This window comes from Carettochelys insculpta, chromosome 22 (genome assembly GCF_033958435.1).
Source record: "Carettochelys insculpta isolate YL-2023 chromosome 22, ASM3395843v1, whole genome shotgun sequence".
Taxonomy (NCBI): Eukaryota; Metazoa; Chordata; order Testudines; family Carettochelyidae; genus Carettochelys; species Carettochelys insculpta.
Window position 1 is genome coordinate 14,790,576 of NC_134158.1, and position 16,535 is coordinate 14,807,110.

At 59.2% G+C, this 16,535-nt stretch overlaps 1 protein-coding gene across 3 annotated transcripts; it reads left to right on the forward strand.

Moving 5' to 3' along the window:
- The first annotated feature begins 402 nt into the window (after window positions 1–402).
- On the forward strand, window positions 403–16,081 carry LMTK3 (lemur tyrosine kinase 3). Of its 3 annotated transcripts, XM_075015981.1 has the most exons (17): window positions 403–1,067; window positions 1,149–1,344; window positions 2,968–3,398; window positions 4,990–5,123; window positions 5,351–5,501; window positions 6,853–6,929; window positions 7,146–7,264; window positions 7,953–8,037; window positions 8,359–8,507; window positions 8,785–8,869; window positions 8,985–9,106; window positions 9,427–9,576; window positions 10,715–13,167; window positions 13,568–13,893; window positions 14,361–14,475; window positions 14,876–15,109; window positions 15,379–16,081. In XM_075015981.1, exons 3-17 carry the CDS (start codon window positions 3,311–3,313, stop codon window positions 15,393–15,395), a joined length of 4,305 nt encoding a protein of 1,434 aa, XP_074872082.1. In that variant the 5' UTR covers window positions 403–1,067; window positions 1,149–1,344; window positions 2,968–3,310; the 3' UTR covers window positions 15,396–16,081. The 3 variants fall into 3 exon arrangements, with proteins under 3 accessions (XP_074872082.1, XP_074872081.1, XP_074872083.1); XM_075015980.1 differs by having other exon boundaries at window positions 403–1,310; XM_075015982.1 differs by lacking the exon at window positions 1,149–1,344 and having other exon boundaries at window positions 403–728.
- Window positions 16,082–16,535: the final 454 nt, after the last annotated feature.

Consider the following 16,535-nt stretch of genomic DNA (forward strand, 5'->3'; position numbering starts at 1 on the left):
CTACAAGGGCCGGGGCCGCCGCGCTTCTCGAGGCCCGGCGCTGTGGGTGCCACGTGACCGGGCGAGGCCCAGCTGGGAGCCCCGCGCCGAGGGCCCGGCACCGGCTAACGGGGAAACCGAGGCAGAGGCAGCCATTCGCCCCTTTGAGTGACAAGCGGGGAAAGGCCCAACTCCCCCACCCCCACCGCACGCGCCCAAGTCGTCCCCCGCCTCTGCGCATGCGCCCTCCGCCTCCACACATGCGCGCCCGGCCGGGAAAACCCCCGCCCTCTCTCCGCGCCCAAGCCAGCCCCACACGCCAGCCCCACAACGGCTCCCTCCCCGCTCGTCCATCAGCCGGTCCCCGCTGAGAGGCCGCCCGTTACCCGCCGCGCCCCATGCAACCCACCTCACAGCCACCACACTGGCGGATGAAAGAAAGAAGGCAGCCCGTTAGGGGGCTGCTTTATATACGGCCAGGGGAAGTCTCCGCCCCTGGCAATAACGGCCAATGGTAGCGCGCCGCCGAGTCCCGCTGGCCAATGGGAGGGAGGCCCCGCACGCCACCGCTGGCCAATCGATGAGCGCTCCCGGGTGAGCGAGAGAGGTGTCTAGAGCGTCGCATGCTCGGGGGAAGAGCTGTTGGAGGGCGGCTGTTGCTGGCGTGTGACTCTTCCCTTCCCACCTGCCGGGGAGCGGCCGTTGCTGAGGGATGACGCCCCCCCCCCCAGCTCACTGTGGAGCGTGGGGTGGGAGGCCCCGCGCTCCTCCAAGGGCCAATCGCTGAGCGCTCCCGGGATGAGCGAGACAGATTTCTAGAGCGTCGCACGCGCGGGGGGAGGAGCGGTTGGGGGCGGCCGTTGCTGAGGGGTGACGCCCCGTTTTCCTGCCCCAATGGGGGAGCGGCCACCGGTGCTGGGGGGAGCGATCCCCCTTCCCACCCCCTGGGGAGCAGCTGTCGTTGCAGAGGCGGGGGAGACCTTTCTTCCTGCCCCAATGGGGGAGCATCATCACACTGGCCCAAGGGTTGTGACCACCCTCCCCTCAGCACCTCCCTCCCTTTCCTGCCCAGCATCCACCCCGCATAGGTCAGTGCAGTGTCTCTACTTCACTTGCCACCCGCCCTGCCCCCTCCCCCAGCTTTAGCCTCCACGGGCTGTTTCTTCTAGGACTGGCTCGTGGCTGTCCGTGGTTTGGTTTCAGCCAAGGCTGCCTGTGGCTGTTGTTGCTAATACCTGGGTGCGTGTGGCAGAGCCCACACGTTGCAAGGTCCTTTCCAGACCGCAGAAGAGAGGTGGGAAGATGCAGTCTGAGGATGCACAGACAGACAGGTAGCTGAGGGTGAAGCAAAGGCCAGGATGAATGGTATGGTAAAATATGTTGTATGGTGCGATATATGATAGATATAAAAAAGGCCAGGCCTTGGCCCGGTGAGATCATAGCATAAGGACACGGTGTCACAGACATCTTCAGCCTCGCTGACAGTGTCACAGTTAGTCTCACGTGCTTGACGCATTATCATGCAAACACCCTCATACACACAGTCTCACATGCCCCCTGCACACGGTGCCATAGAGGCATTGTCACAAACCCACACTCAGAAAGTCTCATATATCCCTCGCCCCAGGTGTCACACATGAACATACAGTCACACTGTGTGCCTGGGTATCTATCACATGGACAGTATTGCAGGGAAGGGCCGGGTGTTCACTGTGTGTCAGGGCTTTTGAGCTGTGTGATACACTGTATATGAGACATCACATGCACACATGGCAGCGTGGGTTTGTGGGGGAGACATTGGGTGTGAGACTGGCCAGGTGTGTAGGAGACCCAGTGTTATGACTGTGCTGGAGACGGTAGGTGTGTGTGAGGTGCTGTGTGTGTGACACCGTGTGCAGGAAACAGCATGCGGACAGGTTTGTCCGACAGAGTTGTGGCTCATATACACGCTGTGTGTCTGAGAGAGGCATTGGGTGTATGGGCTGTATGTCTGATTTCAGGGCATATACAAGCTGTGTTTGAGAGAAACAGCGTGGGTGATGCTGTTAGGGTATGTATAAGTCCCGTGTGTGTGAGAGAGAAACAGTCTGTGTACAAGCACAAGCTCCATGGGTGTGAGCCATGTGTGCATGTGACCTGCAGGTATGTGACACTGTTAGTGTATATGAGCTGGGTGTGTTTGTGTGTATGACTGTAATCTCTGTGTGTGACATCAGGAGTTGTACAAGCCATGTGTGTATGATACTGTCAGTGTACGTGTGTGAGACTGCCACGGCATGCACTGTGTGAGATATTGTCTGTGTGTGCAAGCTGTGTACGTGTGTTTGTGTCTGTAGGACCGATTGTGTAGGTGACACTGCGTGCTTGTGGATGACACCTCTACATTGCTTTCTTCACACACCTTGTCTTGGGGAATCCCCTAGAGGTTCCCCCCATGCCCTGCACCCCCAAACTCCACCCAATCCCCCAAATCCCCTCTCACATGCCCTCCTTCCCCATCCCTCTCCCACAGTGCCCTGCTGCGGCTCAGGCTGGTACCAGGGAGAAGGTAACCATGGAGACGCTCCCCCTTTCCATCTCCTGCATCTCTCCACCCCTCCCTACCTTCCTCTTGCCTTTCTTTGGACAGCTAGCCCTAACAGACAGCTCTCAGGCCCAATCAATGAGCCTGATGGTGGGAGGGGGGACGTCTGTCCGAGGGGGTGGGTCTTTTCTCCATCAATTCCAGCAGCCCCGCTCCCCAGCCAGGCGGATGCCGAAATCACCCAGCCTCTCACTGGGCTCGATCCTCCTCTTCTTCTCCCCCTCCACATCCCCACCCCTTCCACCCCTTGGAAGGTGGGGAGAGCCCAGGCATCGGCCCAGCTCACCCCCCCAGTTTTCCTTTACAGCCTGCATCCCATCATCCCCAATTCTTCTCCTCCCCCCTCCATTGTTGGCATGGCCATAACCTGTGTCTGAGCCTTTCTTCTGCCGTTCCCCTTACAGCCCCTGCTGGGGGGATCTGCCTCTTGCCTTCCTCCCTTTGGGGTCCTCAAGAAGAGGAGAGAGGAAGATGCTTCGGGATGAAAAGCAGGTAGCAGCTGAGGCCGAGGTGGCCCTTCTTCTTGGACATGCCAAACCAGGGTGCCCACCTGCCCGGGTCCCCCTCGCTTCATCGGATGTGTGAAAGCCGCCGAGAAAGCCCCCCCTGTCCCGTGCAGCTCCTCCTTTTCTGGCGGTGTCACCCGCTCCTGCTTTCCCACCCCCTGTTCATCCCCGCTTCTTCCCTGACCCTCGGCCGTCTGCCTGCCGGCGGCCCCCGCCAATCAATGCCCGCCGAGCCCCGACAATGCTAAGGCAGGGGCCCATCGTCCTGCTGGCTGCCTCTATGTCGTATTTCAACCCGGACAGAGCGTTGGCAGCACCGCTGGAGAATGGTGAGCAGCTGGGCCGGGGTGGCCTTCCTGGCGTCTGGGCATGGGGAGGGGACAGATACCCTGGCGGTTCCACCACCCCTCTGGTCCTTCCACCTCTCCATTCCTGTTTGGCTTTCTTCATCCATTCCTTCGCTCTCTCCTGCTCCCCCTGCCTCCTCCATCACTCCCCGCTTGCTTATTCTCATTTCTGCTTCCTTGGCTCTTTTCCACCTGCATTCTATCGCCACGCTGGTGACTACCTGTTTGTCCACCCCCCTTCCACCCCTCTGACCTGATCACTTCTTCAGGGACTGTTTGGGGGCTGGGGTCAGGAAGAGGGTTTTCTCTCCTGAGGAGGCCAGCCTGTCCCCTCCACCCAGCAGATTAATCATCCCTGGGCTAATGACATGTTTTGTTCAGAGCTGGGATCTCCTGTGGCTGCAGAAGGGTGGGGGACGGGGTTCAGGGAAAAGAAGCCTGGGGAGGGGGCTATGGGTTTTGCGGGAGGAGAGAGTTCCCCATTTCTGGCAGGTGGGGACTGTTGAGCAGGTGATCTCTGGGTCCCTGGCATGACTGGAGTCTGTGGGACCTGGATTTAGTTCCCAGCAGGTTGATGGGGATGTCTGGTCTAGGCCCTGGAGCAGGTGTTTGGAGGGTTTTCTGGGCCCAGTTCCAGGAAGGGGAATTTGAGGTGCAGGAGCTGCCGGCCTGGTGCCCAGTGAGTGAGTTGCAGGGAGTGTCTCAGCCTGGAGGAGTTGGGAACCTAGGCCCAGTTCCCAGTGGGTGAATTGAGGAGCGGTCTTGGCCCAGTTCCCACTGGGTGACTTCAGGGGAGTCTGTCTGTCCCTGCTCCCCTCATCCATCTATCCCTCGCCTCCTCCCCAAACCCAGCATTTGCCATGAATTACCATTTCCACTGGGTCAGGGCATTATTTGCCTTGTAAGACCTGGTACTGGTCACTGTTCCCATAGGCTCTTCCCCAGAGAACTCTGTCAAGACAGACTTGATACTGAGGGTGGTCTGAATTTGTGGGGCATCTGATGAGGGGCTTGGGCAGTGGTCTCCAATAGAGAGGTAGACCCCGAACTGTATGGGACATGTGCAGTAATGAGCTGTTACACTGATGGCTGACCACAGCAATATAACCAGCCCACATATCCTGCCCCAGATGTCACCGCACCTTAGTGCTACATGAGCATCTCTGCACAACTAGCCCCGGTACCCCACCTCAGAGCTGGCAGCAGCTTCTCACTCTGGGAGGGATCCCTGTATAACCACTCCCACGCCCCACTCCATAGATGGCTGTATCTGGGCACTGGGAGAGGGACTGCTGTATAACCAATCCCTGAGCCTCACCCCAGAGGTTGTCACATCCCTGCACTGGGTGAGGGATCCCCCTGTAATCAGCCCTCATGTCTCATCCCAGAGGTGGCTGCATCTCAGCACCGGAAATGGGATCCCTGCATAGCTAGGTGCTGTGCCCCACCCCAGAAGGGGCTGCATCTCAATGCTGGACAAGGGTCCCTGTAAAACCAGATCCCTGCACCCTACCCTAGAGAGGCCACATGTCAGCACCAACCAATTTCTTGATCTCATTTCTCTCTCCCATAGATGGTCTGTCTCAGGGCCGATTTCCTCTTGCCCCTCCATATGCTGTGGTCCTGATCTCCTGTTCGGGTCTCCTGGCCTTCATCTTCCTCCTCCTTACCTGCCTGTGCTGCAAACGGGGTGATGTTGGCTTCAAGGTGAGAGACTTTTGGGGCTGGATATGAATAAAGCTGCGTGACTCATGGCGCGCTGGCCCTTTAAGGGAAAACTACACTCCTGTTCTGAGCCCAAGAAGACCAAGGCCATCTGCTGGCTCATAGCCATGTGCCCAGGGAGATGCAGACACTACAGAATGGTGGGGACAGGTGGAAAGACACAAACTGCCTCCAGTCCTTATGTGTCCCTGTGTCTCTCTGTCCTGCAGGAGTTTGAGAATCCAGATGGGGAGGAATATTCGGGGGAGTACACACCGCCTGCTGAGGAGACCTCATCCTCCCAGTCCATCCCAGATGTCTACATCCTGCCACTGTCTGAGGTCTCACTCCCAGCTCCCAACCAGCAGGTGCCCAAGACAGGTAGGGGACATGCTAGTTGCTGACACATGTCTAGACTCTGGGGATGAGGTGGATCGGAAAACCAGATTCTAGGTTGCCCGGTGGGAATGGACTATGTAAACTTGGTTCTAGTCTAGTCAATGGGGGTAGAGTGGTTCTGGTTCTTAGTCAAGGGGCAAGGGGAAGTTATGGTTCTAGGCTAGCCATTCGGAATGGTGGCATTGGTTCTAAGCTAGTCTGTGGTTCTAGCCTACTCAGTCAGGGTGTTATGACTCTTACTTCCTGATAATCGGTGGGGATGAGAAAGCTCTGGTTCTAGACTAGTTAACACGGAAGTGGTGATTCTGTTCAGTAGAGATGGACTGACTCCTTTCCAGAGTAGCCAATAGGGATGGTGGGGCTCTGAAAAAAGGGGTCTAAGCTACCCAGTGAGAGTTGAGAGACTATTTTTTGACCAACCACTGTGGCTAAACGACTCTAGAAATGAAGATCTGGATCAGCCACTCATGACTTGAATTAGCTTGTGGGACACAGTAACATTACATACCACATTTTGGATCAGCAGATAGGGCAAAAGACCACAGAACCATGTTCTCAACTAGCCAGCCAAGGGCACAGAGATCTTTATATGCGCTTTCTGTATTAACCAATGAAGACTGAGTAACTGGAAGCTGGGATCTACAGTAGCCAGTGTACATGGAGCAAATCAAGAACATATTTTAAAAACAACCAAGGAAGCAGCAGTAACAATGTAGTAACACTAGCAGGCTCTAGACCAACCATGTATGGAAACAGTTACACTGGGGAAAAGTTTAGACTAGCAAAGCTCTAGCATAGTTACCCTGGATGCAGAAACTCTGGAAATTCCTTTACAGGCAACTACAGTTCGAGATTAGTGTGGGCAAAGCAGCTCTGCGCACCATGTTCTAGATTAGCCTATGGCACTAGGGTTTTCTTAGAACAATTGTTCTGAGTTATGGTGACTTTCACAACCCAATTCCAGACCTGTGAGGTTCTAAATGAGCCAGGGCACATGAAGCCACTCTGGAAACCACATTCTAAACCAGCAGTTGAGGTGGCTTCTCCATTAGAAGCCATGTTCTAGATGACCCAGTGGGGAATGCCGTGACTGGGAAAATGGTTCTAGACTAGGCAGTGATTCTGGAAGGCACATTGTGAATGAGCCAATGGCACAGCCCCCTGCATGGGCCCAAAAGTGGGATCATGATTCCCTGATCCCAACCCCTTTCCTGCTGGGAGGAGGGATTAGAAGAAGGTGGGTAGGAGGCCCTCACAGGAGCTCCCTTCCCCCCCCAGTAAAGGGGCTCCCAGGATTCAGCTCCAACTTCACTTTTCCTATGTCTCCTTCTAGATCTAGTGAAGCACATGGGCCTGAGCCGTCAGCATCTCAGCTACCTGCAAGAGATTGGTAACGGCTGGTTCGGGAAGGTAAGTGCATCCCTCCTCCACTTTGCTGCCCCTCCCCGCCAGCCTCTACAGGCATCATGTCTATCATGTCCCTTCAGGCCCCAGGGCAGGGTCAGGCTGGCTTGGGCAGGCAGGGAATGGAGCAAGGTCCTGTCCCCTCTAGGGAGCACTGGGTGAGCAGATGGGATCCCATCTGGGCACAGCCCCTGCATTTTGACCCTCCACTCTGTCTCCTAGGTGATCCTGGGGGAGATCTTCTCAGACTTCACCCCGGCCCAGGTGGTGGTGAAGGAGCTTCGGGTCAATGCTGGACCCCTGGAGCAGAGGAAGTTCCTGTCTGAGGCTCAGCCCTATCGGTAATTAGGGGATGGGCACTTCTCAGAAGTGGCCACATCTCAGCACGGGACAAGAGATCCCGTACACCCAGCCCCTATGTCCCACCCCAGCAGCAGCCGCAACTCAGCATCTTTAGAGCACAAAGAGGAGGAAACCTGAGCTGCTGTATTTGGGGGTGCGAAGCTTTCCAGGGACTGGCGGTCCTGCTTGGATCCAGACAGCCTGAGGTTGAGCGCAGGACTCAAGCTACAGGGACAAAACAAAAGCACCGCAGCTAACAGTCACCCCCAGACTGTCAGTACGGGAGGCTCTGGGAAAGCACTGAGGCTAGATGGGGTTTGGGGAAACGAGTCAGTGGGATCATCCTCTGCCCCCTTTGCAGAGGATCCCGCAGCATCTTCCAGCCCTTTGGGGAATTTCCTGCCCCCCTCAACTTTACGGAGAGGGTAAATTGAGGCACAAGGTTAAGGGGCTTGCCCATAGCAAGTCATTGTCAGAGCTGTGGAGAGAACCCAGGTGTTCTGGCTCCCAGCCTGCCCCCTGCTCTAACCTACTCCCCTTGTGGAGCTGGAATAGAACCCAGGCGTCCAGGGGCTGCTGTTACCAGGGGAATGATGGTGCGCACTCTCTCTCTCTCCCTCCCTCCCTCTCTCTTTCTCTCTCCCTGCCCCACTCCCCCCACCTCCTATCCACCTTGCTTTGAAGAAGCCTCCAGCACCCGAACATCCTGCAATGCCTGGGGCTGTGCACAGAGACCATCCCCTTTCTGCTCATCATGGAGTTCTGCCAGCTGGTGAGCTTGGGCGGGGGCCGCCGTGGGAGCGGGAGAGGTGAGAACACGCTGCCCCCACCCCTCCTAGCTGGTGAGGTCAGACCTCCCGCTCTGGATGTGTCAAAGGAGGGGAGTGTGCCTCTGCTGGGAGCTGGGCACATTGCTGACCTGCGTGTCAAAGCCCCATAGTGGCAGGAGCTGGATGGGGAGTCCCCACTCAGCTGCTGGGGCCAGAACTGACAAAGGATGGGCCTTCCAGGATACTCCCAGTTGCTGCAGAGCCCCTGCAAGAGAGCCCCTGGCTGGGGCCCAGTCTGATTGATCTCCCCCGCATTGCTCCAGGGCGACCTGAAGCGCTACCTGCGAGCCCAGCGCCAGGCAGATGGCCTGACCCCTGACCTGCTGACCCGCGACCTCGGCACCCTGCAGCGCATGGCCTACGAGCTCACCCTGGGGCTGATGCACCTGCACAAGAACAACTACATCCACAGGCGAGGAGGCGGGGTCCTTTCCCAGCTGCCGGAGGGTTCGGGGTGCTGGGAGCCTGGACTCCTGGATCACCTCGTCAGTTCTGGGAAGGGAGTGAGGTCTAGCAGAGGAGGCAGCTGGGAGCCAGGACTCACGAGTCTCAGCCCACCTCTGGGAGGGGAGTGGGAGCCCGGGGGTTAGCATGGGGGGCAGAGCTCTCCCAAGGGCAGGGGGATGTAGATGGGGGTCCCCAGAGGACACTGCCTGCTGCTGACAGGGTCTCCCCACATTCCCCCCCAGTGACCTGGCCTTACGGAACTGCCTGCTGACCTCTGACCTCACTGTCCGTGTCGGTGACTACGGCCTCTCGCACAACAACTACAAGGTCAGAGTCCTGGGGCTCGGTTGGGCCAGGGGGCCTCCCTCTCCTCAGGACATCAGCTCCCACCTGCCCGAGGGCAGGGACTGGCTGGTGCTAATCCCCACCTCCCACCCCTCAGGAGGATTATTACATCACCCCCGACCGGCTGTGGATCCCATTGCGTTGGGTGGCACCAGAGCTGCTGGATGAAGTTCATGGGACCCTTGTGGTGGTGGATCAGACCAAGGAGAGCAACGTCTGGTGAGTCCCACACTGCTTCCCAGCATCCTTTGCCCCTGTGTGGCCTTGTCCCCTGCAGAGCCCCTGGGAGCTGGGCCATCCCCAGGCTCAGGGGACAAAGGACCCAGTAAGGCGGAAGCTGAGGGGTGGGGATCGCTATTGCAGAGCTACCTGTTCTACACAGCTGTTAACCAGCCCTCAGGCCGCACCCCAGAGGGGCTGCATCTCAGGTCCAAGTGAGGAGTCCCTGTATCACCAGCCCACAACGCCCTGCCACGAGGGCTGCATCTCAGAGCTGGGTGAGGGCTCCATGGACTCACCCCCTAACCTGTTCTCTCCAGGTCCCTGGGGGTAACCATCTGGGAGCTGTTTGAATTTGGCAGCCAGCCCTACCGGCACCTCTCAGATGAGGAGGTCCTCGCCTTCGTCATCAAAGAGCAGCAGATGAAGCTGGCGAAGCCACGTCTGAAGCTACCCTACTCTGATTACTGGTGAGTGCTGGCTCCCTGCCCTGTGGCAGTATAAATCCCAGCTCCCTGGCAGATTAAAGCAACATGTGGGTGACTGGGAGCTGACTGACCACAGCCCAGCCTTGGTACAGCTGCCTCGAAAGGCTGAGGACCACTGGACTCAGTGTACTCCTAACAGGTTCTTCCATCGCTGACAGCTGCGGGTGTTTCTGGTCTAGGCCCTGTCACTGTTCCATTCTCCCCATTTCTCTCTCCCACTTTCCTCCATCTCGTTGGCTGTCGTTTTCTGGCTGTTCTCCTTTCTCTCCCGTGTTTTTTTTTGCAAATGCTCTTTTGCCTCCTTCTCTCTAGTTGTGTTTTTCTGACTGTTTTTCCATTTCCAGCTGTTTTTCTGTCACTACTGATGTTACTTTCTACTTTTGGTTTTTTTTTCTGGCTGTGCTTTTATCTCTTTGCCTGCTTTTTCACCCTCTGTCTGGTTTCTAGCTCTGACTTCTGTTTCCCCAGCTGCTATGTCTGATTTTTGTCTGTCTCTGGCTGTTATTTCCTCCCTGGTCTCACTTTGGCTGTTTTCTGACTGTTTTACTGTCTCTTTTAATCTTTTCTAATTGTTCTTCTATTACCAACTGTTGTTCTTTTGTCTCTACAGCCATTACTTTGATTGTTCGTCTGCCTCTCTGTCCAGCTGTTCTCCTACATGGCTGTTCTTTTCTGTCTCTGGCTATTATTTCCTGGTTATTTTTACACTGTCCAGCAGTCCTTCTGTTTCTCTTTGACAAGGTGTTTTTCCCCCATACTCTTCTTCTGTTTCTGCTTATTGTACTGTCACTTTTTGAGTTTTTCTGTCTGTTCTGCTTCTTTCCAGCTGTTCTGCATCCTTGGCTGTTACTTTCCGACTGTTCTGTCTCTTGCTGTCTTCCCATTGTTCTGGCAGCTGTTTCAGAATGTTCTTTCACATTTCTCCAGCTGTTGTTTTCTGCTGGTCCTTCTGCGTCTCTCTGGCTGTTATTTTCTGATTGTTCTTTGGGTTTCTACAGCTGTTTTATTCTCCTGGCCCCTGTCTGTCTGTCTCTGGTGGTTCTTCTGCCTCTCCAGCTGTTTGGTTTCTGACTGTTCCATCCCTCCATTCCTTGACCACCTTCTCTCCTTCCTGTGGCAGGTACGAGGTGATGCAGTCATGTTGGCTGCCAGCACCACAGCGCCCCACCCTGGAGGAGCTGCATCTGCAACTGACCTACCTGCTGACAGAGCGCTCCCATGCACAGGCCGAGGAGAGTTTTGAGTGGCGCTGGAACGCCCTGAAGCCCAAGCGCTCGCCAGCTGCCTCCCACCAGCACCAGCGCCGCTCAGAGGAGATCTCAGCCTACCCACTGCTGGATGGCTTCCAGGGGGCTGACCTGGATGATGTCCTGATGGTCACCGAGAGCAGCCAGGGGCTCAATTTTGAGTACATGTGGGAGAAGGCCCGGCTGGGGCGCTGGAAGGCCGGCTCAGCCCCTGGGCCCACCTCCTCCAGCAACGGCGGGCTGGCTGTGCCTGGTGCCAACCCTTTCTACGAGGCCCCAGCACGGCAGAGCCTGGAGACGCCCAGCGTGGTTCCAGTGATCAGCGCCCGCAGCCCCTCAGTCAGCAGCGAGTACTACATCCGGCTGGAGGAACATGGGGATGGGGAAGGGCCCGAAGGCACTATCTGCGCCCCCAGCCCTGTCTACAAACGCCCGTATGGGGTGTCCAGCTCCCCACCAGAGCCCCTCTTCCCTTCCGACTGGGACCCCATTGACACAGGCCAGGGCAGCCCCCTGCCACCAGCCCGGCGCCACCTCCCCAACCTCCTGCCGGAGGGGCTGACAAGCTGGGTCCCCGGCACCACTAACCCCTTCATCTCAGCCTCGCGGGAGCCGGGTCGGTGTGGTGCCAATCCTTTCCGGTCTGAGATCCAGGAGACCTCCCTGACGGAGCCAGCAGCTGGGGGCGTCTTCCTAGGGGAGTCACTGATCCACGTGTACCAGGAACTGGAGGAGCAGCACCATGCCTGGGACTGCGAGGGGCTGGAGGAGCGGGGAGCTGGAGAGACACTGGCGGGGGACCCCTCAGATTTCCGCCCCTCGCCCCCCTGGGACCGGGAGCCCTCACTGCTGGAGGAACAGAGCTCAGCCGGCAGCACGGACGGGGAGGAAGCCAGCAGTGGTGGGGGTGGGAGACGCAACCCCCTGCTCTGCCCACTCTGCAGCCGAGGTGGGCGCTGCCGCTGCGCCCCAGGCCGGGGGGAGGTGGTGAGCGGATGGACCAATCACCCCACCATCCCCCGGCCCCACCGCGACAGCTATGGCACCGAAGACGACTCGTCTCTGAAGGTGGAGCGGGGCTCCCTGGCCGACTGCCCCATCCTCCTGGGAGAGGGCTGCCCTGGGGCAGGTGGGGCCGGAGAGGGCACCCCCGGGGTGGGCGGGGCTGGGTCACTTGCCCTGCCCCCTTTGGCGGGGACTCCATCCCCTCCCTCAGCGTTCTACGACCCACTCATGGGCACGGCCGTGGTAAGCTACGAGCTCCAAGACTATCCCAAGCGGGGGGCAGCTGGGCGCCCACCGGGCTCCCCCTTCCCTGGCCTAGCCGCTTCCTGCTGCAATGCCATCATGCCAGTGGAGATTCCCCCACTGGCCACGCTGGCAGAGAGCGCTGACGAGGAGACCATTGCCATCCTGCCCGAGGCAGCAGACGGCCCAGAAATCAGCCGGGCCCCGGGAGGCCAGTCGAGGGGCCCGCTGGACTCGGGGGACTCCCTGGACATCCCCTCCAACACCAGCTCCTCAGAGGGCTGCAGCCCAGCTTCCCACTTCTCCTCACCAGGCCAGAAGTTTGCCGACAGTGGCTACGAGACGGAGAGCACCTTCTCACCGGAGTTCATCTTTGGGGAGGTGGATGGGCAGCCCGAGGAAGAGGACGGGGAGCTGGCCGGCCACGGGGTTATCCCCCATCTCCCACCCACCCCTATCTCGGAGTCCACCAGTGACCTGACGCTGTCAGAGGAGACCCCAGGGGCCGAGGAGGAGGAAGCGGGTATGGGGCAGGGGCTGGCCATACCCCACCGGGACTCCGCTTATTTCTCAGATGGCGAGGCAGAAGGGGACCAGGGGGAGGAGGAGCCGGTGGAGGGGCAGGGTGGGGGGCAGCCAGCACTAGCCAAAGTGGAGTCGGGCTTTGTAGTCCAGGTGTGCAAGGAGCAGCTGCTGGTGTCGCTGCGGGAGAACATCACCCACAGCCTACTCTGCGGCCGCCAGGAACAAGGGACTCCAGTATGCGGGACCCCACCTGTGAAGGAGGAGGCCGTGATCCAGCTCTGGGCCCTGGAGCCCAAGGAGAGGCCAAGGGAGGCCCAGGGCAATGGAGGCGGAGATGAGGCAGGAGAAGGTGGCAGGGAGGTGGCGGATGGGCCACCCAAGGAAGAGGAGGGGGTGAAGAGCGAGGAAGGGCAGCTGGAAAGTCAAGGGGCATTGGAACTGAGCGAGGAGGCCCCTGCTCCCAGCCCCAAGGGGGCCACGCCAGCCCCCGAGCAGCCACAGACCCACCTGGACTCCAGTGCAACAGGGGGCCCAAGCAACGAGGACATCAAGGGTAGGGAGAGGCTGGGGCACTGGGCATACATCCAGAGGGTGGGGGAGGTGGATCGGGGCATGGGGTGGGAGGGCTGGAAGGATGTTGGGATTCTGGTGAGGTGCAGTTGAGGGTGGGAACAGAGGGGGTGGGAGGGATGGACAGAGAAGATGGGGAGGCGGGGCGGGAATGTGGGGGCAGGGAGTTGGGAAGGCAGGTTGGGGCAGGGATGCGGGGAGGTGAGGAGGTGGGGTGGGGAGGGGGGACAGAGGACTGGGAGGACGTTTGGCGTGTGGTGAGGTGTAGTTGGCAGCAGGGACTAGAGGTCTGGGGGAGGGCTCCCCCCTTCCTCCTTTGATCTTTCATGTCCTCCCTTCTCTCCGCTTCTCACCCTGACCTGTGCCCCCATGCCTGCCTGCAGCCAAGGTCTCGCGCCTCTCGCTGGCGCTGCCCCCACTGAGCCTGCAGCCCTTTGCCAGCCCAGGGGGTCGGAAGGGCTGTGGGGGGCTGACGCCGGACGAGGAGGAGGAGGCCGGGCAGGGCGGGCTGGGGCCAGGCGAGGAGGAAGAGGACGAGGAGGTGCCGGGGACCGTGGGCGTCCCCATCGTGGTCAGCGACTCAGACGATGGACGCAACCTCCGCGGGCTGCTCAAGTCGCCGCGCTCGGCTGAGGAGGCTGCCGAACTGGACCGCAAACGCAAGATGGTGTCCTTCTTCGACGACGTCACCGTCTACCTCTTCGACCAGGTGTGGGGGGCAGGGCCTGTGGGTGGGAGGTGGGGCCTGTGGGCAGGAGGTGGGGCCTGCAGGATGAGGCATGGAAAGGAAACAAGATGGTGTCCTTAGACTATGTCACAGTCCTTCTCTTTGGATGAGGGTGGGGTCTGCGGGGTGGGGGTGGAGTCTACAAGTGGAAAATGGTGTCCGTGTTTGGGGACATCACTGCTTGCCTATTCAACCAGGTTAGGGAAGGGAAGGGGGTGGGGCCTGGGGGATGGGCAGGGCCTTGGGAGATGTGGGAGGAGCCAATGAGCTAGACTATTAGGGAATGTCTGATGATGCCAATCTACCTCTTCAGCGGGTATGAACTGGGGGTTGGGGGCATGGCCAGGAAAGCAGGGGGTGGAGTCCAGTGTGGGAAGGCGGGGCCAAGGACTAGGAAGGAGCTGGAGGTGGGCAGGGCCAAGGCACTAATTTTCCCCATCTGCACCCAGGAGACACCCACCAATGAGCTGAGCTCACAGAGTGGCCCAGAGGGTGAGGGCAGCCCCAGTCAGGGCCCTGTGGGGCAGCCCAGCCTCGAGGCCTTCCCACACGCCGATGGATTCAGTGAGTACCACACCGCAGGGAGTGGGGCCAGGAGATCATTTGCATATTTTAAAATGCATACCTGTGTACCGCCATGAGCAGAAGGTGCTGGTGGAAGCCCCTTTGCCTGGGTGGCTGGAAGCAGGGGAGGGCTGGGCCTCAAGTGGGCTCATGGGGACACAGGTGGGGTCAGACACAGGACAAATATTCCCTTAGCCATAGGAGAGGTGCATGATCCCTTCAACCAGTGGAGAAGGAGGGGTGTTGGCCACATCAACCAGTGAGGAGAGGGGGCATCAGCTGCACTGACCAATGGGAACAGGGGTGACAGCCTCAGTGGGGATCTCTCCCTGGGGAAGGAGGAGCCATTGGCAGTGGGGCAGGGCTGACTACACCCCCTCTCACCCTCACCCACCCACAGGCGGCAGCTTCGAGTGGGACGACGACTTCCCCCTGATGGCCCAGAACCCTTCCTTTGTCTCTATGGTGACGGACCCCAGCTCGGGGGCCCCCCCGGCACCACCTCCTGTGCTGCTCCCGGCCAAGGGGGCAGAGCCCAGCCTGATGGACGCCCTGCGCTTCTCCCGCTTCACTGTCTCTCCCGCCCTTGAGCCACACCTGGCCCCCTGCGAGGCTGAGCTGGTGCCCGCGGCCAGTAAGTGAGATGGGAGACTGGGGCAGATGGGCCCCTGGGACTGATCCCGAGGCAATGCGGGGGGACACCAGGGTGTATGGGGCTGATCCAGGAGCATGGAGGAGGTGGGACATTGGGGTAGATGGGCCCATGGGCCAGATCTGGGGGCAACAGGCCCATGAGGTGCACCCGAGGGCTGGGAGGAGGTGGGACAGTGGGGTTGGTGGGCCCAGGGAGCAGATGAAGGTCTTTTTGCTCTAACCTTACACCCTCCTCTCTTTCTCTTCCAGACTCAATTGAGAACTGAGGTGGGGACTGCCCCCCCAGCTTTGAGACTCCTTGGGATGGAGCTGGGCCCTCACCCCTCTGTGCCCCCAGCCTGGCTGGGGAACACATGCACCAAGCGCATTCTGGGGAGCCCAGAGCCTCTCTGGAGCCAGCTTCTGGCAGTGGAGTGGGGGTACGCCTGTCACCTGCCCTGTGTTTTTGGGGACCCCCAGCCAAGTGCTCCACAAGGACTTGCTTCTCTGGACAATTTTTTTACAGTGGTTCAGAGGACACGGGGCAGGCCGGGAGCAGCCAGGCTGCTGAATGTAACACCCCCGCCCCCCCTCTCCTCTTCTCCCCCTGCAGGAGTTTGCTGTCAAAACTCTGTCTTGTGCCAAATCCAATCTGGGGGCAGCACGTTCCAGATGGGGGGGGCTCAGACTGGATCCTGCGCTGCCTGGGATTCGCCCCCCACACTGGTTTGTTTACTTCAGCCCTTTGTGTCTCAAGTAAAGGGGGAACACCCCATAATGCCCAGCAACGGGGTGCCCTCCCCCACCCCTTTTCCCCCTGCTGTGGAATGTAGCCCCCAAAGCCACCATTGCTTGTCCCTGTGGGTTCCAGATGCTGCCTGATGGAAGACAGACTGTGTGTGGGGAAGGACATCATTGTACAATGTGTACTGAGGCTGGAGTGTCTCCCACCCAGCAGCCAGGATCAACTGGGCCCTGATATTTGGGGGGGGGGGGGGGAGGGAGGGAGGCAATGGGTGGGGGGTGGAGGGGTGTCTTCAGAGGTCTGACGCGCTGGGAGAAGAGCGCAGCTCCCTGCTTCAGGCATTATTGTAGCAGACTGGGTTGGTGCTGGTGGTGGAGGGGACCCTGCTGGTTTATACCAGACTGAGGAAGGTGGTGGGGGCACTGGTTATATTGCCTCATCCTGGAGGCTCCCCCCTGCCTTTTGCCCATTGGAGTGAATTGGGATAGGCTCAGGGAATGGGGTACTGGGCCATTTCCTGGCGGGGGGGGGGCTCTGCCCTCATATCCTGCCTCCTCCTTTGATTAGCCCCATGGGCCCAGCCACCCTGGTAACCTGCCCCCTCCCCATCCCCTTGGACCCCCTTCCAGGGTCCAGCCCCTCCCCCCATAGTGCCCAGTACTGGCTGGGTCAGAAGTGGGGC

Excerpts from the sequence above, each read along its gene's own strand:
- LMTK3 (XM_075015980.1), top strand. The coding sequence starts at position 3,311 with ATGCTAAGGCAGGGGCCCATCGTCCTGCTGGCTGCCTCTATGTCGTAT. Across the intron at positions 3,399-4,989 it reads GGCAGCACCGCTGGAGAATG|ATGGTCTGTCTCAGGGCCGA; the intron begins GTGAGCAGCTGG and ends TCTCTCCCATAG. Across the intron at positions 9,577-10,714 it reads CTACCCTACTCTGATTACTG|GTACGAGGTGATGCAGTCAT; the intron begins GTGAGTGCTGGC and ends TTCCTGTGGCAG.